The 26,967-nt window shown below is 35.3% G+C and overlaps 1 protein-coding gene across 4 annotated transcripts; it reads left to right on the top strand.

Annotated features, from left to right (window-relative positions):
- Positions 1–985: 985 nt before the first annotated feature.
- LOC587558 (proton-coupled amino acid transporter 1) lies at positions 986–25,258 on the top strand. Of its 4 annotated transcripts, none has more exons than XM_011678345.2 (13): positions 986–1,095; positions 8,412–8,600; positions 9,259–9,525; positions 10,614–10,634; positions 13,727–13,817; positions 17,252–17,340; positions 17,975–18,073; positions 19,665–19,749; positions 20,925–21,092; positions 21,845–21,982; positions 23,080–23,246; positions 24,039–24,211; positions 24,844–25,258. In XM_011678345.2, exons 3-13 carry the CDS (start codon positions 9,332–9,334, stop codon positions 25,086–25,088), a joined length of 1,470 nt encoding a protein of 489 aa, XP_011676647.1. In that variant the 5' UTR covers positions 986–1,095; positions 8,412–8,600; positions 9,259–9,331; the 3' UTR covers positions 25,089–25,258. The 4 variants fall into 4 exon arrangements, with proteins under 4 accessions (XP_011676647.1, XP_030836938.1, XP_011676649.1 ...); XM_030981078.1 differs by having other exon boundaries at positions 9,233–9,525; XM_030981077.1 differs by lacking the exon at positions 986–1,095 and adding an exon at positions 1,856–2,077.
- The last annotated feature ends 1,709 nt before the right edge of the window (positions 25,259–26,967 follow it).

The raw sequence follows: 26,967 nt of genomic DNA, 5'->3' as shown, positions 1-26,967 counted from the left end.
ATGTTATCGAACAACTTCTCAATATCAATCTTCCATTCTCTTAAATGATCCTGGGAAGCCTCGGTCTTTATAGACACACAAAATGTATAACCAAATTTGGAGCATAGTTTAATGGTGTTGGCACAAAGTTTAGTGGCGATGGTTCGTTTGAGACTTGTACAGCGTTTATACTGTTTTATTAATGAGAAAGATCTCGAATCAAATCAAACTGAGTGATGTTATGGAACAACTTTACAATATCAATCATCCGTTCTCCTACACAATCCAGCCCCGGGTCTTTATAGGGCATACAAAATGTATTACTAAATTTGGAGCATGGTTTAACGGTGTTGGCACCAAGATTAGTGGCGATGGTTTGTCCGAGACTCATACAGCCTTTATACTGTTTTATTAATGAGATATATCTCGAATCAAATCAAACTGAGAGATGTTATGAAACAACTTAACAATATCAATCTTCTGTTCTCCTAAATAATCCAACCCCGGGTCATTATAGGGCACACAAAATGTATTACTAAATTTGGAGCATAGATTAACGGTGTTGGCACCAAGATTAGTGGCGATGGTTCGTCCGAGACTCATAGAGCCTTTATACTGTTTTATTAATGAGATATATCTCGAATCAAATCAAACTGAGTGATTTTATTGAACAACTAAACAGTAGGCCTACTAAATGTCCATTTTCCTATAAACTGTCATTACAAAACTAGCTAGATTAGGGATTGTATAGCCGCACCGAGGAACGTTTGCTATTTCAATTCCCTGCTTGTACTTGGCTTCACGGAGTAATTCGTCCTTTATAATGATTCTCTTCATTCCGGAGCAATGTATGTAGTAATGCTTGCGAACGTACTCTTGTACTAGTACAGTACATGTACCTGTATATAAGACAGATCCATAGACAGAGTACGCACGCCGCACGTCTGTGACGTAGGGAATAATGAATATTCATATCGCCGTTAATCTTGGTGCCAATATATGCTACCGTGATTATGATGGCAGAGCTGCAGATCGCCTGACACTGATAGGTCGTGTTTTCTGAAACGTCTGCCAAAAACTCCTTCTGAATGAAGACTTTTCATCCTTTCTATTTTTGTAAGTTACAATTTTATGTTTATTGATGTTTTCTTACTATCAAAATGATATGAAATCAGTTGTTTTGTATGAGAATGTGGCCTTGATCGTGCAGCGTTCGTGACTGACTGAGCCGACTGCCTGGTTTATGTGCTCTGAGGTGGAGTAGGGTGTCATCACCGCTGAGCTCCCCGGCGGGTCGGGTCATGATTTAAAAGTCAATATGTTTTTTGAATAAATAGTGTTAGACTAGATCTACCTGTTTCATGTCAATTTTCTTATCTTTTCAGAGTATTTTTCCTAAAAACGAAGACGTAGTTTTCAGAGACGCCAAGTTCAAAGATCAGCAATGCGTAACATGTGCATGATTTGGCGCGCTAGCGCGCGGGCGAGGTTATAACACATAATGCTAACTGAGGTTAGCATTATGTGTTATAACATAGGTTATAAGGTATATAGCATTTTTGCAAAATTTAGCGCGCGCGTCGTGCGTGAGAGCATTTCCAGACCCTCGAATTGCGTGATGTCATGCCTAATGCGTGATACTTGGTAGCTCTGAGTTTTATAATATGCACTTTCTCACAGGATTCACTGCAAACTGCAGCACAATACAATTGCATACCGTACTGACAGTGGGATGCGGGCATGCGTGTGTTCAGTAAAGCGACTGTAACTGTACACACGGACGCACCCGCACCCCACCGTCGGTACGGTATGCAATTGTATTGTATTTAAAGAAAAAGACCAGTTATGGTCATGCGATTGAATTGTGAAAGAAACGTTTTTCTTTCTTTTTTTCCCCAATTGTCAATATGGTTGGAAGTTCACTTTTAGTGGATTTAAGAAAGATGTGCATAGTTCTCGTCAGTTAGCATTTTTCTTCTGACTTCTAGAGGGGGCTTGTTCATTTCAACCTGAAAGGCTGCAAGGGATGTACTGTGCAGTATTAAAAATGACATCTATTTTATTGAATCAAGAACTTTTGAACTTCACTTGCTGAATTGTAAGTCTTACATCCATAGTCTAGTAATGATCTAATCAAATATCTATAGGGCACAAGTAAATTTTTTGTGTTGTTTCCCCAACTTGTACCTGCTTCACTCTTCAGGATGTTAGGTTTCTTTCTGCATCTGTGCCTAATGTTTTGGATACAGTCGTTACATGTGAGTTTACTGTCAAACAGGATACATAGAAAATGTATGATTTGTTTGGTATTATAGTTTTTTTCAGTCTAATTTCTGGAAGATTTGATCTACATGTAGTGCTGTTGCTGAAGAGTGCAGGGATGCTTTTGTTTTTCGGATAGTTTGAAACCTCATTGGTCAGACCAGCCTTATAGGGTGTTTAAGTAAGTTAGAATTCTTTTCACAATAAATTCAGTGGCATTACATTAGGTCCAGATGTCTATGTACATGTAGCACAATTGTCAGTCATCATCTTATCTTCTTGAAAAAAAGGTAAAAAGCATAGTATTTTCTGTTATTATTCTTGCCATTTTCTTCAAAACTAGCTTTGTGAAGGGTTAAATGAAAGATGTCAACATGCTTACATGTAGCTCAAAACAATACATGTACATGAAAACATACATATCTAAAACAGGGTAGTCTTCTGGTATTTTTCCTATCACTTGTCAGCAACAAAAGCAGAGCATGGACCTACTATGGGCAGAGTAAGCAGATTAAATGTTTTGGGATTAAGAGTGCTTGTTTGTCCACAGTTTAATCCCTTCTGTGCCAGTATTCAGGAAATCCCATGGTCAATGTACCTGTACCACTACATACACTGAGGCCTTTTGTATGACTCCTTTTTGCCCATTCATGTGTTTAACACTCTAGCCAGTACTTTTCCACTCCCAAGTCCAAAGCTGTATTATCAAGCGAACATATAGTGTCAAAGGGTCATTACAGTTAGCAGGATTGGGGGTATTCATGAAGCCATGTCTTATCTAGAGTTTGAATTAGTCATTGTTTTAATTTGTTTAGTTCAGATCTGGTTTAGTTAGATCTTCAGTAGGCCATATGAACTTTGTGATATCACACTGTAATATATAAGTACTGTAATCCATATTCATGGAAAGTCAAATATCTTATTGCTCACAAAGTGCGATACATAAATAGACCTAAGAACTTATAGGAAATAATATGAAATACTTGTAGTAATTCTTCAAAATAATTACTCTTCCTTAATTGTATGCACTAAGATTAAAGTAAAGGTACATTGATTTTGATGATGATTCAATCTGTATCACTAAATTTTGTGGCAAAGTGCTTGTACATGTATATATCCGAAATCCAGAGAGGTGCTCTTGTCTGTGTTAAATTTTTTAATCGTCTGATACGCAGTTGACCTAAAACTTTGACCCTATTCTGTCTCACTTCTTGGACCGATCTACGCTGGATTGGTCTAACGGTGAGTGAGGGCACACAACCATGCCAGGAAGCGATCTTCTGGACAGATTAAAATATATCACTTTGCCATGTGGTCTTCTGGACCGGTTTGCTTCCTAGACCGCTCCAGACCGTTTTAGCGAGCAGTGTGAATTCAAACCGTACCAGGATGTGTACTTCAACCGGAAGTGAGTGTTTTTGGCAGAAAAATAATGAAAGAGAGAAAGCAAGTACAAGAATAAAAATAAAATAATATAAGGAAAGATAGAGAGAAAATGATAGAATGATAAAAACAAATAACAACATAAGAGAAGGTGATAGAAGGAAGAAACAAAGGTAGCATAAAGAAAAATAGGAAGAGGAAATGATAGAAAAATCAAAACAGAATAACATAAGAGAAAATGATAGAAGGAAAAACAAAGAATAACATGAGAAATGATAGAAAGAAAATTGATAAGAATAATAAAAAACAAAGAATATCATAAGGAAAGAAAAGTAGAGAAATTGATAAAACAAAGATTACTGGTAAGGCTATTTAAAAAAAAACATGTTTAGCTTCCTGCCTTTTTGAAAATTAGAAAGGAGGAGGCCCTTTTTTTCTTCTTCAAAATGTCTGCTCGATACATTTTCCCTGACAGTAGGGCTATTTATCTTGATGGCAACCGGCATTTAAAAAAAAAAAAATTTAAGCAGTACGTTTTTCATTATTTTTTTTATCTAAAAAAAAATAAAAAATGAAGGAGGCGCTCCCAAAAAGGAAGCAGGCAGGGACTCTAAACATGATTTTTTTTTTTTTTTTTTGCCGAACAAGAAAATGATAAATAATAGAAAATTCAAAGATAGAAGAGAAGATGAAAGATGGAAATACAAAGTATAACATAAGAAAAATATAGAAAGAAAAACAAAGAATATATAAGAAAGATAAAAAGAAAATATAATAGAATGATAAACAATATTAGAATAGAATATCATAAGAGATGAAAGAAGGAAAAAAAACAAAGAATAACATTAAGAAAGACAGAAAGAGAAGGTGATAAAATGGTAAAGATCAAGAATAAGAAAGGGAAAAGTAATAACTAAAAAAAATAGTAATTTTGACTTTTGAGATGGAAAACAAAACAAACCAGGACTTACAGACCGCCGTACATACATTTTAATTACGCGCTAAAATGACCCATGATATCATAGCAGCAGGAACTGTTTCTGTTGCTGTGGAATAACGTGTCTCACCAGGGTAAAAATTATGATGAGTGTGAACCCAAACGAATCGTACCTCTAGAGCACCCAGTGGATTGGTCCAAAGAGATCTCTTTGATTGGTCTAGTGTAGATCCGTCTAGCACAGTGAGTGAGAATGGGGTCTTATATGATAGTTATCTGCAAGCTTCCTGGTTTCTAGTGATAAAATATTGGAAGTACTTGTAATGTTCAATTAATATCTACTTCAAAGATAAGCTTGTTTCTATTATCAGCCTATTGTATTGGTTGGCATTGTTCAACAAAAATCATTTTCATCTTAAAAATGCATATTCAATCAATTTATCAGAACTATGATTTGCACAAATTAAAAAATGTAGATCCATATTATTGAATATCATGTAGTTCCAATGTTAACAGTTTGACATTCAAAGAAAGTAAACCAGCTATAGTTTTAAAAATCTTAAAACTTTCACTTGTAAAACTCCTAGCACAGAGAAATTCATAAATTTCTGACACATCACCATAGTGCACAAATTTCAATTTCAGATTGTTTTGGCATTCATGATGACCACTGTCATTTACAAAAATCATGCTCTCTTTTGTCGGAGAAAGAAAATTGCTCTGCATAACAATGCCAGTTCAGTTTGCAACTTTTCACTTTGTCCATGCCATTCATTATGATGTACTACGCCATGGCTGCAAAAGTATGGTATCATTTTGAAAAGGAATACCGTACACACACTTGCTAATCAACGTGATGATTATGCCATGATAAGAAAGCTATATCAATCCAACTTGAGTTTAGCAACTTTTTTGATGGATTTATGTACATGTATTTTAAACCAATTAAAAAATCCTTACAATGATCATGTAAGTGCTCCTCTGAAAGTAAAGTGAGTTAAATTGAAAGTACATGTAGTTATAATTTAATGAAGTATTCCAATAGATTAGTTTCTAGAGGTGTACATGTAAATGTATTGTGCAACTCTATGGCGTGTCTTTGTGCATGTGCTGTGGGTATTACATAATGTAGGATTATAATGTGATTGTGATATTACAGACAATGTACCGCCGGTATGCTATTCAGTCTACTCTGAGAGTTCAGATCGTATATGGAAGGAAGTTATTGGTACATTAAGAGTGTACATCAGCCACTGGCTTTACCAACAGTAGGGTCATTCACATACATGATTAGTACCAGTAATATTTGAAAATCAATTTTTGAACTGAAGTTGCAATCTCACTCTTTTTTTGTGTGTGAATGGAAGAAAATAAATCATTGAAAAGTGAGATCCTGATCGTGACTCAAATTGAACTTGTTGCATTTGTGTGTGTGTGTTGTGAATACTGGTAACTTGAAGTTCCTGTGTCATTTATGTTGAACAGAGCTAGGTCAGTGAAAGGAAATCAATTTTGATCATCCAACTATGAACGGATATAGAGAAGAGAGATTTCAACTGATCTTTGTTGTAACAAAGCATTTCATACATGTATACATGCATGTTTTTAATAGGATGTAGAGGTGGCTGTGGTCTAGTGAATACATGTCACTGGACTGTGGATCACATGGTTTGGGGTTCAAGTCCTGTTGCGTCATTAATGTGCTTTAGCAAGACAATCTACATGTGCTTATTTCTGCCCAGGTGTACATCATGTAGTAAATGTTTAGCTGGTAGGAGTTTGTTGAAATAGAGCCTACATGTAAGGGCAGCTAGACGCAAACCAGGGTAATAATACACAGTAGTAGTTTGTACAGTATAGTCACCTTTACAGTAAATACCTCACTTAAGAGATCCAGCCATCTGATTGGTCGAAATTGCAGTGGTGATTTTAGCCATTCCCGTAAAGAAACAAAAAATGCCAAGACTCGTTAATAGTCCAAGAGTAAAATCCCTAAAAATCCCAGTTACCAGGAAAATAATAAAATCTTGCTGCGATTACCCATTGGTTTATGTGTTAAATTGTTCTTTGAGCGAGCGCGGACACCAAACAGTGTTTTTTGTCTGTGATTCCCAACTGATCAAAAACAGACAGCTTCTCAGATTTTCTGTGATGTTTTAACCAATCTTTACTCGATAAAAGGATAAGGTAAGAATTCTAAGTAGATTTTTGTTTTAATTTGGCATATAAAAGGGATATCAACTGCTTTAATATTCGAGGTCTGGCTGGTTTTGTATATGCTTGCGGGAACTCGCTCAGATCCTGCCATGACCCCTCGGCGAGCCTCAGGGGAATGGCAGGATGCCTGAGTTCCCTTGAGCATATAAAACCATCCAGGCCTCTCAAAGCGGTCGATATCTTTATATCGGTATGAGCATCCTCTGGGATAGTGCAGATTCTGTCCATTTTTTTCTTCTTTTTCTTTGATCATCTTTTCTCCCCTCCCTTATACACGTCCCACATAGAACGCATTGTCTCCACAAATTGTTTCTCCCCCCCCCCCAAAAAAAAAAAAACAAACACACCACCTATCCCTCGATTGTCTCCAATTTGTCGTTGAGGGTGTATTGTTTTCTCAGCAGATTAGGCTCACGACACAGAAGCAGTCCAGGCAGTGGACTGCCTCTGATACCCTTTTCTAACTGCACTGATTTTCATCGGATACATCCGGACGCATCCGATGAAACGGCCAGTTAGAAATTCTCATTCTATCAGTGTGACACTGATTAAACGGCCAGTTAGCAAACGGCGATTAAAACAGCGATTAAAATGGTCAAAGGGCGCAGTATACGCGCGTTTTATCGTAACCAGCTGTGTTTGTTGACTTATGGTTGAACATGCTGCATGCTAGCTAGATGGAGCGCGGGCTTAATAATTACGCAATAATTCTTCACTTCCGGCAAGGGCTCGCCACAGCGAGTGAATTTCACCGGCAGTTAGAAAGCGACAGAGGGAAAACTGCGGTTTCACCTTTGTTAACATAAGGAAAATTCAATCTGTATTTTCATCGGTGTGACTCCGATAGAAGCCAGTTAGAAAGCAGTATGAGATTATGTTCCTCCATATAAATGTAGCTATTATTATCCTTTATAGGGATCCGGTAACTTTGTCTCAGATTCTGAAACAAAATCCCGGATTTAGCTCATGCTGCAATGATAATTATAAACCCTTAGGTCGGTCAGGAACCCCATGACTTTTACAAACCGATCGCCTGTCTGATTAACACAATATTTATGATTGGAAATCGAAACCAAAATTTGTGTTTTCCTAATGGTTTTCGTAACACTACAGTCTATTGGGGAAAACAAGTACCAGTACATGGTAAAACCGGTCACTCAAAGATTTTTACTTTTTTGAGGCACTTCTTGATCATTTTGAAGCGCAATTTTGTTAGGGCTTCAATATTACACCATATCACAGACACTGATAACACTTAGGGCCGTGCATCTCAGATTTAACATTGTTAAACGATGCCTTTAATATTATGCTGTATTTCAACACGAGATAAGAAAATTGTTCTTATATATCCAATGTGAGAAAAGGGACAAAAACCTTTCAGATTCAATTGCAATTTAGATATCACTATTTCCTTGTGTGAATGTGTCAAATGGAGTGGAATAGAAGGTGTGTGGGTTGATCAAGGAAATCAGCAAGGTCATTGTTATCTGAACAAGGTTCCTGTCACGTGAATATGACTGTGTCTCGCCGCATTTATGACAGCTCTATCTCCTAAAACAGTGTCACCGGCCTTTTAGAAACAATGTGATTATTCTCACCAGTTCTCACAATTTCTCATCGTCTCTCTTTACAGGGCCTATAGATCTGAGTACAAAGTCTGATGTGCATGTGCAGAGTAAATGCAGAGGATTATTTTAGTACCTGTGAATGTATCTATATGTAGGTAATGGATTAATACCTACTGTAATGGTACATTGTGCAAACATCAGGTGACCAACAGATAAGACACAAACCCAGACCCAGTATATTTTTTTTACTAAAGGTAAGTCCATTTCCTTTTTCTTTCAAGTATACAGGGTGAAAAAAGGGTTTTCAAATAGAAATGTAATTCATGGTAATACATACCATACTGTAAACAAAAAACTTTCACATGCAAGAAACTTTTCTATATTTCACAAGTGATTCATGTCTCATATACTTCTAAATATATGGGGTGCACACAGGGATACATGGTACCTTAGTATGTTAAATTGTTAATTAAGACATACATGTACTGTAAGTTTGTGAGTACTCCATATTCCTAGAAGTTGCATGCTCCAGAATTCCAGCATCAAAACTTTTTTGCTGCAAAATTGTTGTGATATATAATTTGAGAAGTTTTTCTGGTTTATGGCCTCAATACACTTTACTGTAAGGAGAATGTACTTTAAGTTTGAATCTACTTTTACTAACTACATGTGTATATTTCGATGAAAATGAATAAAAACTTCCATGTGAAGTGAAATGCACATAATGTGATGAGAATTGTAAATCTAAATGTTGTTATTGTCATACTACATACTGTATCTATGCCATGTACATTCAAAGTCAATTGAAAACCATGTTCATTCAAAGTCAATTGAATACCATGACATTTAAAGTCAATTTCAATTTTTGAAATTATCAAAGATATAGAACATCGTTTTATTCTCTATTGACAGAGGAATTCATGCATGCTGGTCAAAGAATATAATTGCCCCCAACACCCTGACCTGAAGACATCTCACAATCACCATGTCAACCCCAGAAGAGATGCGGGCCGAAAGGCAGCCCTTTCTGCATAAGTCACAAAGTCTGAAACCACAGGTAGACTTCCCTGTTGATGGTCACGGCAATGAGAGTCTGGAGAGAGGGAGACAGGAGGAGGAAAGGAACGCTAACCTGACCCTGTCGACAGAGTCACGCCTCTTTACCTCACATTCAACCACGTAAGTCCTTATGCCTCTTATTCAAGATTACCGTAATTAACGTTGTATAAACCGCCCTCGTGTATTAACCGCACCCCTCTTTTTCGCCCTTACAAAAAACAAAAAAAAATTGCTGAGATTTTTTTTTGTGTGTGTAAGATCATCGATGTAAATTAAAAATTGGTAGGGGACCTAGGATAGAACCTTGTGGTACGTGTAATAGAAGAAAAATTGGAGGAATTATTATTATAAACTAATGTACATATTGAGATCTATCAGAAAGATTACTTTCAAACCAAGATGACAGACAAATTTGAGTGTTGTTCTAGTTTCCAATTGGTGAGTCAACACACCGATTACCGAGCTGGGAGACATTGCCAGGCATAGCGCCAGGTGGAGGGGCATAAATCGAAACTTTAAACAAATTTTTTGGTGTACCATGTATTAGCCGCACCCCCGACTTTGAATTTTTTTCGGCAGCAAAAAGGTGCGGTTAATACACCGTTAATTACGGTAGAATAAATACAGTCATTTCAACCTGCTTTTTAGATAGCGACCACCTGTATGGAAAGACTACATTTCATTTTCCCATACCTTGAATACCATTTCCCATCAAAACATGTACTAAGGGAACTTGTACAAAAAAAAGACTACATGCCTGTTAAGACCACTTTTCTTTTCTTTATGACAGGTTTCGCTGTATCAATGATAATAATGCACATTTGTATGTATCTTCTTCTAATTCTTACCTGAAGACAGTCCTGTTCAAAAGCATTACAGTAATTACAAACACATTTTGTCCTGTTGTCTTTTTTTGTAGTTTTACTCCTAGATGGTGCAATACAATTTCAGGGGCAAATTTGAGGTTACACTCATGTACATGTGTACTCGGTACTACTACTAGACTCTTGTGCACATATATTATAGATACTCATACAAGTGTACCGGTAGCTCATAAAATTGTTCAAATCTTTTAGTTGCAAGATTTTGCATTTACTTTTGTTTTAATTGAACAAATTGTCATATGAAGTAAAAGAACACTCTACAAATACATGTACATGAGACTTAGTAAATATTCTCTTTTAATCTTCATTTACACTTCCATTAAGTCCTTTTCCAAGTAAACTAACGTAAGTATTCATTCAATTAGCAATATATAAAACTGAGTATTATTATTATTATTATTATATTGTACAATATATATTTCCGTTTGTACTTGATTCACCTTCAATATCTGCATCATTTTTTAAAAAAAATTTGTAATATTATAAGTTTCTTTCTTTACATGTTACACGCAGACAAAAAAGCAACTGAAAACATCTTAAAACAGAATTTAAAATAGTTATAGAAATCTGGATTGCTCTTTATACAAAAGTTTTTGTTTTGTTTTGTAGAATTCATTCAAGGATGATATGCAGCAACTAGCAATTTCATTAATGAAAACAAAATCTGAATATTAGACAGGCCTCTCTCATGTATGATTACTGTTGAATAGTGATTACACAAATAATATTGCTGTAAATGCATTGCACAGAGATGCGCAAATATGTATTAAGTGATTCAAATCAAACTGCAGCTCTTAGAGTTGCATTGTGGGTGTTATTGTTTGTATCTGTTGATTCAAGTAACCAATCACATAATAGTTTGACTGGCTAGAGGCACAAATTTGTATGTATTTGGCTCAATTTTATGATAACAATCACTATATTTTGCAAAAGCACGCCTGTCAGAAAAAATTAGAAAAAGAAAGAAATTGCACACAAAAATTGATAGTAACAATGTGATATATATGCATGTGAACTCAAGCTGGTTGATTTTTAATTTTTAACAAAAACGTGCTCTTGTAAATTTGAATTTGATTGAAAAATTATGGTTATCTGAAACTCACAGTGAAATAAATAGCAAGGTTATTATAGAAACTACATGTACATATACATATCAGGTTACATTTTGTTCAAGACTATGAAATAACTAGATATTGCAGACAACAAGATCTATAATGGCGAAACTATTTTGATTTGGGGGATACATGCACTATACCTTACATGTATGTATCATGTTATTGTTATGTCTAGGATTTTCTTTTGTTCCATACTACTTTGAATAGCCACCTATGAGTTTTACATTTTATCATTTGGTAAATGGGTTTATCATTTTCATCATACATGTACTTTTCATTTGATTTATTGAAGATATAAAACCTCTTTTAAAATCAAGGCTCTTTTATGACATATTTAGCTTGTCCGTCGTATTAAGAGATTTAAATGATTACAACCCGCAAGAATTTTTGAAGGGCCTTATTTTATTTACAGTATCTCTTCTCGATGTTTACAGGCAAGTCACTCTCAATCTAGTATATTTTATCACATTATGTCTTCTCATATCTTCGCTACCAACCATTTCTATTTTGGAGGAATAAATCCTTTTTTTTTTGCCTAAATGATCTTGTGAACCCTAGATTCCTCTCATTTTCTGAAAAACCAGTATAAAAAGTTAGAAAATAGAGCATATTCTTAGTTTTGCCTTGTGAGATTCCTATTTTTGACTGTGAAAGTTGAATTGGCGGGTGTTCAATAGCATGTGAGATGACGAGCAAATATATTCCATTTTTCTGAAGGACCATAGAAACTAGGAATAGAAACATACCGCTAGTTTTATTTTTGCAGACAAGGATGTCTCCTGAAGGCCTTGTTAATAAATAAATATTGAAGGATAATGAAGTGTGATGTAGCCATAAATATCTCCTTCATCAGTCTTGGTTTTCTCTTCAACTAGACTTCAAAATGACTTTACAAAATTATAATTTCTAGAGTATGATTTTACTATTCTTGGATATATATACACATGTAGTGTAATTGCATGAGAGCCCAAATGAAATACAACTTTCTGTTTAATGATTCCCTATGATATACAAAATAAGTGGTGTAGTAAGGGGCCCAGGAGGGGGGGGGGGGATCTATTTATTTTACATTTGTAATCATTTCTTTTCATCAAAGAAGAAGGATCATAGTTAGCCATTTATATCTCAGAAAACTTGTCTTTCTCATATACAGGTCTGTAAGTGTAGAATTGTTTGGTACTGTTTGCACAGGGCAGATGGTAATTTGTTCTCTATTTGCAATTCAGTAGAATACTATTGAAACTAATCATTAGAATGAATGTAGGTGTGATAGCCGTAAATATCCACTTGATTAGTACTTTTGGTTTCATAATGTTTTGAATCATTTGAAAACACTTCTGTAGAAGGTGATTTAGAGACAGGTTCAATTACATATCCTGTTTAAAGATGATGAATAAAAAAATTAATCAAGGAAACACATCAATATATTGCTGTATCTGTGAGAGTGTGAAAAGAGACAATTTGCAAGTGATGCAATGCATTAGAAATTGATGTTAAAAAGGGGCACATACAGTATCAGTTAGATTAGTTTCATATTGGAGTTTTGAACAACCGTTTGGTTTAACACTTTATGCACAGTTCACACCGACGCCGAATGTCGCGCTTTAAATCGGCGATCAATTCGGCGTCACTTTTCAAAAAATCTCACGATCTTCTCAGATATGTTATGCTCTGACATCTTAACAAAGCGTGTCAATTGGTGACAGAGCGTACAAAGTGGGGTCACCGCTTTGAACCAAGCTCTGTTAAGCTTTCCTATGCTTTGAGCAAAAATTTGATAAGCTTTGTGATGCTTTGATAAGCTTTAATACGCTCTCCCCGCTTTACGCAATTCGTGACAGATCGCCTCAAATTTTTAAACAGTTTAAAAAAATTTGGCGCTCTTGCCGAATGTCCCGAATTGCTCAAAGCTTTCTCATGCTCTATTACGGTCTTTACGCTTTAATTAAGCTTTGCTATGCTTTGCCGTCGCTTTGCTCGCCGATTTAATTCGGTGTCGGTGTGAACTTAGCATTACAATTGTTAAAAGGGAGGATGATTTTGATTTATTTTTATTTCAGATTTGAGTACCGGTAGAATGTCAATGTCTTCAACATATATTTTCTTATACACCCTGCCTGGGCATATACATGTATGTAGATTTGACACATTGTCATATTGTCCAAAAAACAATACATGTAGTCATGTACCTTTGGTTTTCATGTCCTATGGACCTATGATTTCAAGAATACTATACCATTAAGCCATAAATGCAAGTACAATGTACGCTATTAATTTTGTTGACTTGAGTTGACCTTGTTATTTCTTTGAACTTCTCCACAGTAATGGCCAGACATTGATGCATGTGATCAAAGGAAGTCTGGGAACAGGCATGCTGGGACTTCCTTTTGCCATCAAGGAATGTGGCATTGTGGTAGGTATTACATTAGCTTGGGGTAAGGGAGAGGGGTTGAGGGGAAGAAGGTCTCTCTAGGCTACAACCTATGAGACCAATGGCCCAAAAGACAGGCAGCCCACAAGATCGACAATGACAGTCTAGCAAACTTTCTAAAAAGTTTTGAGAAGGCCCAGGAGACTGACATGTTTGTAGGTTGCGCCTTCTGACAATTTTTTATGAGGCTTCACCAGGGCCGCTTCTTATAAATTTAAATTTATTTGCAATTGATATCAATCGCAACATAAGATTAATTTATTGCAAATATTGAAAAGATGGGGCCGCGGTCTTGTGTGCTGTCAGTTTACTACAGTAGGATATCTGGGTCTGTAAAGTGGGTTCTGTGCTTGCTTGCTCTTTAGTTAGCACCTCCATAGTTTTTTGTATGTTTGTTCTCATGTGTACAATTTAAAATATATGTCGTGTTCTGTTGAGGGCCAAAAGGGCATTACACTCGGTGTATATGGAAAGGCTTACATACACATGTATGCACTTTATGTAAACACACTTTTGTTTCTCAGTATGTGATAGAATTGATGTGTTTGTTTATCATCCAGTGTACATACAGCATACATGCCAACTGTTCAGATTAAAGAGGAACATTCCTCTTTTTGGGAGAAGATAATTATCATTTTAATGCAGGTGTTCCTCTTCCTGTACAAATTTGTCTGTAGTATTGAATAGGAGAGTTAGGATTGTTCCTCTTTTTTTTAAAAATAGCATAATTTGTACAGATTTCTGATTTTCAAATGTTGGCATGTATGATACAGGCATGTATGAAACAAGCGGTGTTGGCACTGAATGAATGAATGTTCATTTCTTTTAACAAGAATCATAAGTACTCTCTTGGTAGTGCAGTATCAATAACTAAGAGATTACATTTATACTAAAGAAGTCATTTCAGATGAATTACATACCATTGTCACTACCCATCACTTTTTGGACTGTAATTTTCAAAGTGGGTACATTCAATTTTTTAATTTTTTTGGATTTAGTCATTCAAAATGAAATAGTACCCTTCAGATTCATGTAATACGAAGGGTTCTCATTGTACAATGCATTTAAGTTTGAGTGGAAGACAGTTGCTGAAGTAGGGGCTCGAGTGTGAGAACTACAGTGTGTTTACTCCATCTGATGTTGATGATTACATATCATGTGCAAATACTGATAAGAGCTTGTAAGAGAAAAATTGAAGGAGATAAAAGGCCATTGTGTGCAGGAATGAAACAAATGATTAGGGCAGTAATATATTGAAATTGTTAATGCCTTTACAGTCAACAACTAAATTATTCGTACCCCTTGTAAATTTGAGGTTTTTTTGGTTTTTTTTTGTTTGTTATTCAAGAATGACAGGTGGAATCGTTAGAATTAAGGCTTTTGTTGAATATTTTTAGATGTACACTTTATTATGTCACATCTCAAGAAACACAAATCGGGGACAAAACAATTTTTCACAAACATTGAAAAATAGAAAACTTGGTAAGGGTATGAATAATTTAGTTGTTAAGTGTAGAAAATGATGACATTTTCGTGTTTGTGTCTTTCTTCTGCCAAGTGCATTAGAAATATACATTTTCAGATAAATCCAAGCATTAGCTTTATAGACATTTTAATTGTGTACTGTAGGATTGATTTCATGAACATGTAAGGTAAATAAAAACACATAGCAGACTACAATTACATATAGAAAGGAGTACACCCACTATTAAAGACAGGTTTGAAACATTCAGTAGCTTGAATGTTGTTTACTTCTGCCATTTGAAGGTCTTTCAAACCCATGACGGTAAAAAAAAATAGAAATATGTTGCTGGATAAAATTTTGAATTAAGTGCTTTATATTTCTGTATCTTAACATACGATTCAGTGAGTATGCATATGGCCTGGCAATTGTTGCATGAAGCTATACTCCCCCCCCCCCTAAGGAAATATTGCTTCTTTTGCTTCAATTTTAAGCGTTTGTTGCAGTTTTTAAGGCAGTTTACAATGTCATGTCTGAAAAGGGTTTTAAAGGTAAAGACCAGTTTTGGAAACGCCCCAATTTCAAAAAATTAAATGGAAGCTCTTATTACCAATCATGTGAAAGAATTATGTTTTGAATAATACATGATGATAAAAAAATTGCCGGGAAACCCCCCTACTAATTGATATATTTGGTAAATTAGTTTATCTATTGGTGTGTGAGAGATAAAAACGCACATGTCGCGCAAGTGTGCGTAGTCCTATATACATCTTTCTGTGTACAGTGCTTGTAACTTTATGAAGACTGGGCCAAATGTTGTATCATTTTGATGATTCCAGAACCTTGCAGTACATCTATGCTAGATGATCAACCTTTTCTGATCGATTTCACTACGTTTCTTTCACAATGTAATCGCATGACCATAACTGGTCTTTATCTTTAAAGAGTTTACGGATTTGCATGCTCTCACCTTGAATGTAAGCAATGTTGTAATACATCAGTGAACATGTACAGTATGAACTAGTGTGATACTCTTTAAAAAGGATCCTAACAATTATGTGGTATATTCATTTTTTGCTATTGAGACCTCAAATTTGTAAGTGGCCTTGATAGGCCCATGTATTCTGTATCTCATACTGTACATGTACATTGTATGTACGCTGGTATGAATCATGCTCTGTGTACAGTGACCTTGACAAAAAGTTCAACATGAAATCAAAGTCCAAGATCATGTCCGATTGCACAGGTCTTTGCTGTAATTAAAACACTTTAACCTCGGCGTCTAGAATTTGTGGAATCCCTCTTAATTAATTTAGGTATTTATTTGGAATATTTCTCTCTAATAATGCTGTGTTTTAAAGGAGACGAAAGTGTGCTGTCCAAACAATGTTAGATGTCATATATCTCTAGATAAAGAGAGACAAATGAATGCAGAAATCTAGCAAATGATGATTTAGCCTGCATGCATATATGGCTCTCAAAAGTGGGGTTCAAATATCTATAGCCCAATGCAATTTCAGTGGCCGGTGAATCCAGCATAGGATGGAGCTGGATGCACCCCCCCCCCCTCCAACACCACCCCCCCCCCTCGTAAGCTAAGAAAAAAAAAACTAGATCTTTGAAATATGCACGTGGAGGCAGCTTTGATAGGTATAATTTGCTCCCCTGACAGGGAGAGATAATAATAATAATAATAATAGTGGCTACTTGTATAGCGCACAGATTCTATAGATTCTATAGATTCCACACTACTGTTTGTTTCAAGTATTTTTAAGATACAGTAATTTTTTGGGGCTACACTTTTCTTTCTGATACATAGACATTACTTTGGGAGAGTTTTTGCCTGTTTATTTGTTTGTATTGGGCCATCCACAGGCAGGCTTCCATTCTATTCTATTTGACTCTCTGGACATAACTAACTAATTCAATATTTGTATGACTTCTATTTTCACAGCTGGGTCCTCTCCTGCTCTTACTGATTGCCTTCATGGCTGTGCACTGTATGCTTATTCTAGTCAGGTCTTGCCACAACCTATGCAGCAGGTAGGTCATGACCTAGGTCAAGACTAGGGTCAAATATTTCAATGCTCTTTCATTGTCCAACATTTTAAAATCAGTTTACAAAATAGGAAATAGTGTGTGTACCTTCTTGTCAAGTCAAGCCACAATCTACGCAGCAGGTACATTTACATGTACATAAACAGTTTAAATAATCTTGCAGAAAATACATGTCTACTAATCAAAACACTACCTAAAATATACATGTATGTGGTTGTCCAATGAAGTGAAATGCATACCGGTAGATACATTTGGCCACTGTTCATCAGTGTGCATAGTAATTGATCTGTATGCACAATGTACATCTATTTGGAAAACAACTATATATAGTAGCAAAACACTTGAGTTATGTATTCTCTTTGACATTTAATACTCCAATGAACTTCATTTCCTTTTGAAATACCCACTGCTCTTTGCTACTTATATTCTTGGACATTTCAACCACTTCAAAATTCATTTGAAACATTGTGTATTTCCTTGTGAGGGAGTGACTGCAACTATTTTTGAATTCACATGTATATTCAATGTATGAAAAAAATTATCACTTAAAGCTCTCTCTCTCTCTCTCTCTCTCTCTCTCTCTCTGGCTTGCTCTCTTCCTCTCTGTCTCGCTCTCCAGAACATCTCACGTGTCTTTAGATTATGGAGAGGTAGCTGAAGCAGCTCTTAAAGTAGGCCGTATACCAAGGTGGCTCAGAGAAAGACCCGGTATAGGAAGGTAGGTTTGGGGGCAAGACATTCATTCTCATTTACCACTCTCCACCCAGGTGTTGAATGGGCACCGGTAGGAATAAATTCCCTGAACGCTAAAATCAAATCAAACCAAAATCAATTGTCTCATGGTATATTGGAGTGCCTTGAGCACTTTGTGTTATCAATGTTAGTGCTGTGAAATGTCCAATACTTTGATTATAGTTATTCGGTACACTGTAGATACCATATTTTGTACCCGTTCTATGAATCATTCCTATTCTATTCAACTCCCAAAATCTTACTTATGCATAAATGGAAGACTTTTATTACTTGTAAATGTTGAAATGTAATGTGTACCAATTCAATTGAGATTGAGACCATCAGAAAGGATGTGAGTCCTCCTACTCTATTTGATCAGCCTCTTAAACTACTTTTATAAAGGTAGCATATCAATGTTGTTGTTCTAAACTTCCAGCTATGAATCTGAATTTACATGTATAGCACCTAATAGGAAACATTGTCTCTAAGCACTTTACAGGTTATTTTTACCCCTTTTATTTCTAAAAAATGAAACATACACAGATTGGTTTATCATTCAAAAGTAATATGACATACACAGTCCTTGGTAGTATACTACTGTAGTGCTGTGTGTTTTGCAAGATGGGGTTTGCATCATTATATTTAACTGTCGCCTGCTTGGAAAGGGATAATTGGAGTAGTATTCTTGACCCCTTACAGGATGAAACTAGATACCCAATACAAACCTCTTTGTTGAAAGAAGGGCAATACGTTGTTATTTTCAAGCCAAAAAGTACCGGTAGAATGAATTATACTGTATTTAGCAACGTGATAGACACATCCTGTTTCGGTTGCGTCGATATACTCAGGGTTAACTGTACTTCACCAACGTTTCTTAAATTTGGTTGAAATTAATAATAGCCTATTGGAACATGAAAATTTAGAAGTCAACAGATTCACCCCTTCCATGGCAGCTAATTTTTATGAGCAATTGTCAACATTTATATCTCAAGAGTAAAATGTTGTGTTATATACTTTGTTTCATTAATGGATTCAGGAGCATAAAATGGCCCCCATGTAATTTGACTTCATAATACAATATCATTATTCAGTTTTAGGAAGTTGAGATTTTAATTTGTGATTGTCCAACAACATTGGAGTTATTGTGTGTGTGTGTTTGTGAGGACCTTGGCATGAAAAGGGTTAGGGGTGTAGTGGTCTAGTGGATAAGTCACTGGACTGTAGATCACAGGGTACAAGTTCAAATCCCAGCTCAGTACTCATGTCCTTTGGTAAGACATGAATCTACATTTGCCAATCTCCACCCAGGTGTTAAATGGGTACCAGTAGGATGCAAACATTAATGAAGTTTGCTCAGCATTGTGATTGTCTGTAAAATAGTGCCCAGTGAGTAGAGAATATGCATACATTGTGTGCAGGCAATCCTGATTCTTATGAACGGGCTAAAATTATATCTGTAAAGCCCTTAGAGACATCAGTGTTTTAAGTGCTATATAAACACAGAATATTATTATTATTATCATGTGATGGAAATTAATTTCCCTGTGGTCTTGCTTCTTTTTTGTCTTCCCATGCAGGATAGTGGTGAATGTTTTTCTTGTTATAACACAGTTTGGATTCTGCTGTGTCTACTTTCTTTTCATAGCAGATAATATACATGCGGTAAGATTCTAGTCTCCTTCATTAACAACACCCCCCTCCCCCCCCCCCCATTGTTATTTTATGAAATTATTATTAGTACAAAACACAAGGAAATTTGTTTGCAAAGGAAACAGAGTTTCTAATTTGGAATATATCAAGTTCAACTTTAACAACTCATAATTGTCATCACCCTTATCAATTGTCCTCAAACTGTTTTTCTTATAATTCTGACTTCATTAAAACTATAACCTGGATGTCAGGGTTATTTCCCTTAAAGGTACCATGTCCGATTTGCACGCCCCAAAAAACGAAAAGGTTGAATTCCAATGGCATTTGAAAGATAATACTAATTTAAAACTTCCCTCAAAACGAAAGGGCTTGATATTGTCTGTTTGTGGGAAAATAAGGAGCATTAGTTCTTGAATCAACTTTAGTGATTGTAATCACTTTAGTAAATAGTTTCATTTTCAGACCCTTGTACCAAATGGCTGTATGTTTTGTGCTGCGAAAAGATTCAATCAGTTTAATTTTGGCCATTACAAGAAGTGGGTTATTAAAGTAGAAAAATGTTCATGTACCTGTACAGCTCACTTTTTGTATGTTATTACCAAAGAAAGAAATTCACAGCTAGGACATACGTATCATATTCAATATTCCTGCAAAGTTCTACAGAATTTGATGCTGGCTGCAAAAGGGATACACTACCAGTACCTTTAAAGGTTAATCCAGTCTCTGTTGATCTTTTTCATGGTTATAAAAACTTGAAAGATATTTCCTGTCACTGTTGTTAAATATACTGGTACACTGGTTCTTCTGTTATTACTCTCTTGAAACCTCTCCTTTCTAGCATCTCTTCAAGAGCATATCACTTACAAATGTAAGGTATGAAAATATTGCTCCCTCTTCCACGTATTTCAGTGTATGCCCATCTATGATTGTACATTTCATCCAGAACCTTTTTTCTTTTTTCTTTTTTGACATTTATCTTTTTGGTTAAAAAGTTGTCTGTGTATTAAGAAAAGGAGGGTTGAACAGTGAAATATTTAAAATAAATAAATTAGTTATTACATAGTGAGGTTCATTTTAGGGGCAATAGATGGATATTTGCTATGTAGCCATTTTCATTACGATATTGTTTGTCAACATAGTGAGCACTGTTATTAGCCCGCAAGACTGTATTGTTTCTCCCCTCTCAGGTATATGAACAGTTTTATCCGCACTCTGTGCCTGATGAAAAGGTATTTGTTCTGATGGTAGCCCCAATGATCATCTTGCTAGTCTACATCAGAAACCTGGATGACTTCGCCCCTCTATCGACCATCGCCAATGTCCTCTCATTTGTTGGAATTGCCATTTTATTTGAGGTATACATATATATTTACATGTAGGACAGTTTTAATGTAAAATGTAACCTGTTAAGATTAACAACATTGGATCAGCAAGAGCAGTGTTTTCAGTCTGTGAAGCTCCCAAAGAGCTCAGAAATATGAAATTACAAGAACAAAATTATAAGAGGTTATATTCTAAAATGTTATTCTGTTTTATTTTTTATAATATATGTTCAAATTACTCCATCTTTCCTTGAATTTTATGGAAAACAGTTTTCAATGACTCAAATACATTGTAGTCTGTTTTCACTGTGGCCAGATCATATATTTGTTTGTAGTCAACAGTTTTTTGTTTTGTTGTGTACTCATGAAGATGGAATTATCTGATATGCTTTTCATGATAATGATAATAATAATGATGATGATGATGAAAATAATGATAAAAATAATAATAATAAAAGATAACAATACTATTTTCGAATTCTACGCAACTGTACATTTTCTATTTTCTTATATTATCTTATTTTTTTATGTTATTCCACTATGTAAAAACGATTTATATCCCTGTTTTCATATGAATATGTCATTGTATGTTTGCTAATGTGTATTATCTATTTGTGTATATTATTTTCTGTTGTATATTGTTCATGTGCCTAATGGAATGCCAACAACTGAATTTCCAAATAGACCAATAAAATCAATCTGAATCTGAATGAGCAAGAACTTTGTCATTAATGTGTCTTTGTTTATCATTTCTTCATTTGTCCATATCTCTCTTTCACATTTAGTATATGCTGACACATTTTGGCCATGGTAGTGGAAAAGCTCCGCCTTTTAAATTAAGTGAGCTGACTTTTGTTGGTGATGTAGGAGGCATCGCATTCTTCTTTGGCACTGCAATGTACTCATTTGAAGGCATCGGTGTGGTGAGTGAAACATTGACATTTTCCATTCTTCTTCTCTTCTCCCATCTTCTCTCTAAACGCTATGCTTACAGGCACTTGAACTCAATTGTGACCTCTTGGTGACCCCATAGTTAACTTGACAAATTACTTGATGAGGAGGGTGCTCTATTTGTACAGAAATTCAGATTGGAGTTGGAGTTTCCAAAAAACTTGTTATTCTTTTATCACTTTAATAGCTGTGTACCAATTGAAAATGTTAAATTGAACTTCCTCTTGAACATTTTACTTACGTTTTCTGCGTAGATGCTTTCATTAAAGAAATTCACTAGGCAGATTATTATCTTTTTTTAACCATAATTAAATGAAGATCTGCGAGTGGACCATTCCTTATATGAAATGTCCAGTGACAATATTGGGGTCAATTTCTTACATTTTCCAAATGTGCAACTTTCGTCATGGACCTTATACTATGCCTCACCGTAACCATAAACCTAAACCTAACCAAAGGCATTTTTGCAACTGTATTTCCTCATATTCCCTAACACAAAGTTTTTATGAAGCCTGTGGGATGTTTCACAAAGATCCTAAGTTGAACTCAGACATAAGTTGGACTTGACAATTATGGAAAGCCATTAGCATTTTGTTAAAATTTTATAAAAGTTATTTTAAAGGGCATAAAGTGTTGATTCAAATCATTCATATTTTCTATTATCAAGGAAATTTCATGTTCCTGGTATGGAATTTATGAAAAGTCTAAAAAACTTGGATTTTTGCTTTTGAATATACTTTATTTGAAGGCTACAAATGGCTCTCCATAACGTTGAAGTCCAACTTAGATTTCAGTTCGACTTTGGATCTTTGTGTATCACCGCCCTGATCAGATACTGCAGACTGAAGCATATCTACTACTTGTGAACTATACCAATCAAATGTTAACTATAGAAACAATTTTAAATTTAGGAGCTTACTTTTGCTTCTACAAGTATATCCTAAGTGTGTACTACTGTTAGCATGTACAAGTAGCATAATAAATGCTTATTTATTATTAAACGGTAATACAACTGAAAAGTCATTAACAGAGTAATCCTCAAACCATTTTGCTTGTGTGTTGTGCCTAGGTATTACCGTTAGAGAACAAGACTCAGCACCCAGAGGACTTTCCCAAAGTGCTCAAGATCGGGATGGTGGTAGTAGCCTTCCTCTACATCGCTACAGCTACCTTAGGCTATCTATGCTTTGGGGATGAGCTAGCAGACACTGTCACAATCTATCTTCCTGATAATGGGTGAGTTAAGTCACGGAGTGTTGGCTCAGTCAGTAGAGCGTCCGCCTCACAACCGGGAGGTCGTGGGTTCAATCCCCGGCCGTGTCATACCAAATGACGTTAAAAGATGGGAGTTGCTGCTGCCTTGTTTGGCGTTCAACAATAAGGGATAGAGCAACATTGATCTGGCGCTGCTCAGTGGCTGCCGGGCTCACGATCAATTGGGCAAAAAGAATTTTCATTTCGGTTTAATAAAATTTGGAGTGGACTAAAAGATTATTATTATTAAGTCAACTCAATTTTTATTTTAATTATTTCATAAAAATCACATTATTGAATATAAACATGGGGATATTCAAAGGTTATAACACCCTAAATATTCAATGGCTTGAGGTAAGAGGGGGATTCATAACAGAAATGGCAATGTAGTGATGAAGCATATATATAGAATAGGGTATGGCATCAACAACATTGGTATTTATGATGATGTTGATTTATATTTCAAATCATAGTGCAACTGCTAAACCGAATGCCCACGTTCAACAAGTGAAATTGAAATACTGTTTAAAGGTTGGACATGCATGCTTTGTCAAAAGTATATCCATCTCTTTTAGAGGTATGAAACAGATATTCAAAGCAAATTAAGCAATTAAATTGATATTCTTATTGTGAACAATCGGTAAGTTTGTAAATGCTACTTTCATTAGCCAGCTGAAGCAAGACAAAGTTCCTAAAGCCATCAGAAACTTCACAGCGGTGTTCATGTGATTTATTAATGTATGAATCCCATTGTTTTTCATTCTTCTTTAATAGTTTATATACTGCAACTAAGCTGCTTTTTGTTGGTGCCATCTTTATATCATATGGACTACAGTTCTATGTACCGCTCAGCTTTGTGTGGCCTCCCATAAGAAATAGGATACCCCAGGAGAGATACCACACGCTGGCTGAGTATGTCTTCAGAACAATAATCGTCCTTATCACAAGTAAGTTACACTCTTTTAGGACAAAATGCTTTTAAATATGATTCAGGAATCCTTTCTTTCTTCTATAGATCATAAAATAATTAAAAGCAGGTTAGAATTAAGACACTTTTTCATTAGTTGTTCTTTCATTTGTAGAGAAGTTTTTGGTCTTGATACTTGTGAGACACTTGAATTTTTATCCATGTTGATTACCATATAGAATGGTTCGATAAAAGTTTAAATTGATGCACATTGACGGTGAAACGGTAAAGGTAAAGGATTATAAATGGATTTCTTTAAGTTTCTTCTTTTTCTGTTGACCAATATGTTTGTAGAACATAGTACCATAGATAATTGATATACATGTATATGGAATATTCATCCTTTTTCCACAAATCAAATGTGAAGTATGTGGATCTTGTGCTGCCACCATTTTGCTTTGCTCAAATTTACTCAAATTTACTGCAGCTGAAACCTTGCAAGTATTTTGTCATTTGTCAGATTAATCAATCCAACACTTTTTTTTTCGGAGGGGGGGGGGGGGGGGCATTACCAACAGTATACAATGGTTATTCTCACACCTAATTATGGCCAACACTATATGCCATTATAAACTGAATTAAATGAAATATTGATTTCTCTTCTCCATGCAGTGACCCTTGCCATTGCTATCCCACAACTTCCTCTCTTCATCTCCCTGGTCGGAGCCATGGCAAGCTCCACCCTCGCCCTCATCTTCCCTCCTGTCATAGAGGAGCTCACGTTTAGTTACCATGGATACGCATCAAAAGCATCCATCCTCAGACTGGTTAAAAACGCTTTCATCTGTTTATTTGGTTTGATTGGATTTGGGGCAGGTACATTTGTTTCTATTAAAGGTATTGTAGAAAAGCTTTGAAAATATGAACAGTACATGTACATGTAGAATATACATTAAAGCTAATCTTGAGCTCTGGTATGGGGATCGTATTTCGAGAGAAAATTGCTATGATTTATTCTGGATTGTTTATCCTGCAGTAGATTGGTTGTTTGAACCAATGAAATAAAGACATACGCACAAAAACGCATCATCTTTGATAAAAACCACAACTCCCATTTGCACATAGTGACCTGTGTTAAGCACATGGTGTTGGGCCTAATTACCGGATTTCCTTATCTTTTTTTGCTCATTACTCAGCCACTATACATTTTATTTGTAATCTTGAACATTCAGTGTATTAAAGCTTCATTGGATTCTTTGAGAATTTATTTTGTATATTTACCAGAACTCAAGTTTATCTTTAACATTTCAATGTAATACTTTGGATGAAGATCCAAAGTTAATATATTATACAAAATTATACACCGTCTTGAGAGGTTCTAGTTGAAACTATGGGCAAGAGGTGACTCCAATAGTACCATGTGCTTCGAGGCGTATATGCTAAGTGGCGTAGCTCCGAAGCAAATGGTACTATTGGAGTCACTGAGGCTTGTAGTTTTAACCAGTACCTCGAAAAGAAGGCATGGTATATTTTTTTTATATCTTGCATCCACAAATTATTTTCAAATTTTGAAAAAATATTTATATTTTAATAAATTTTTCTTTTTAAATGTATACAAAAATTTTAACATTTTACAATTTTACAGTTTTAACAGAATTTTAAAATTAAAAAAAATATATTAAAAAAAATGTCAACTCCCAAATAGTACTTCTACTCCTAGTATTAACCCCCAACTAGTACTTTTTCAGAGCAACCTTAACATAGTTGAAATATTTCTGGTCACGTGAAGAGCTCTCAACCAATCTAAACCAATAAACTTTTGATGCAGGATCTAAAACATTATGTTCTCATGTCAATTATGTATCTCTTTTTAAAATGTATTAATTGCAGTTGCATCTGAGTTGTTATTGTAGATACATGATCCACGTAATAAATAGGGTCATATGGATTCATTTTAATGATTATTTTTACAAATGTGAGGGTTCCCATTATATTACATCGAACTCCTCATGTCAGACATGTCATCTATCTATCGTCTTTGCTAGTGAAAATGCCAGTTGTCTGTAATAATACATTGTGTGTGTTTCTACGATGGACTTAAATTCATTTTAAATGTACCTCTTACCCATATGGCTCCTATGTGCATGAATACCGTGTATACAATCAATCCTATTAGGGTCTGTTGGATGGAGAGGATTATAATCAGCTATCTTGGCTGAGCTCTCAGGTCGAAAGTGATACCAGCTCTCAACTCTTAAGAAGGACCTGACAGTACTTATAAGAAATGTCTGAGGTTTAGAGAGTAATACACATTACTCTTCAGAGTATGTTGTAAAAATATCATCAGACATTTGCTATCCATGATAAGGCCATGAATCAAAAAGGGTCCTGAGTTATTTGGCTTGCAAGAATAGTAGGAGAACAAATCCTAATTTTGTCATAAAAATGGAATTCAGGGAGAACTGAGCACCATTTTCCTTGCTCAACTAAATTTGCAGAGCAGTCAGTAACCCTCCTTATTTCATTTTGAAAGCTCTATCCTCATTAGAGGATCTTGTACATGTATGATCTTGGTGTTGACTAGTACTTGAGAGAGAATTATTAACTTTTTACCCTAGTCTATATTTATCAGTTTTGTCTTGTTTTTATCTTTATTACATTGCAAGCCGATGCATTTTTTAAATTATTTTAACCAAATGCACTTTTAAATGAATTTTGTTTTAGGTTAAAGGGAAAGTTTTTGTCAAATGTTAGTAAGAAGATAATCTTAATGATATTGAAAAACTGCATACAATG

This window comes from Strongylocentrotus purpuratus, unplaced genomic scaffold, assembly GCF_000002235.5.
Source record: "Strongylocentrotus purpuratus isolate Spur 01 unplaced genomic scaffold, Spur_5.0 spur5_scaffold_11, whole genome shotgun sequence".
NCBI lineage: Eukaryota > Metazoa > Echinodermata > Echinoidea > Camarodonta > Strongylocentrotidae > Strongylocentrotus > Strongylocentrotus purpuratus.
The sequence above is the reverse complement of the archived record's forward strand: the minus strand, read 5'-3'. Positions and strand labels throughout refer to the sequence as shown.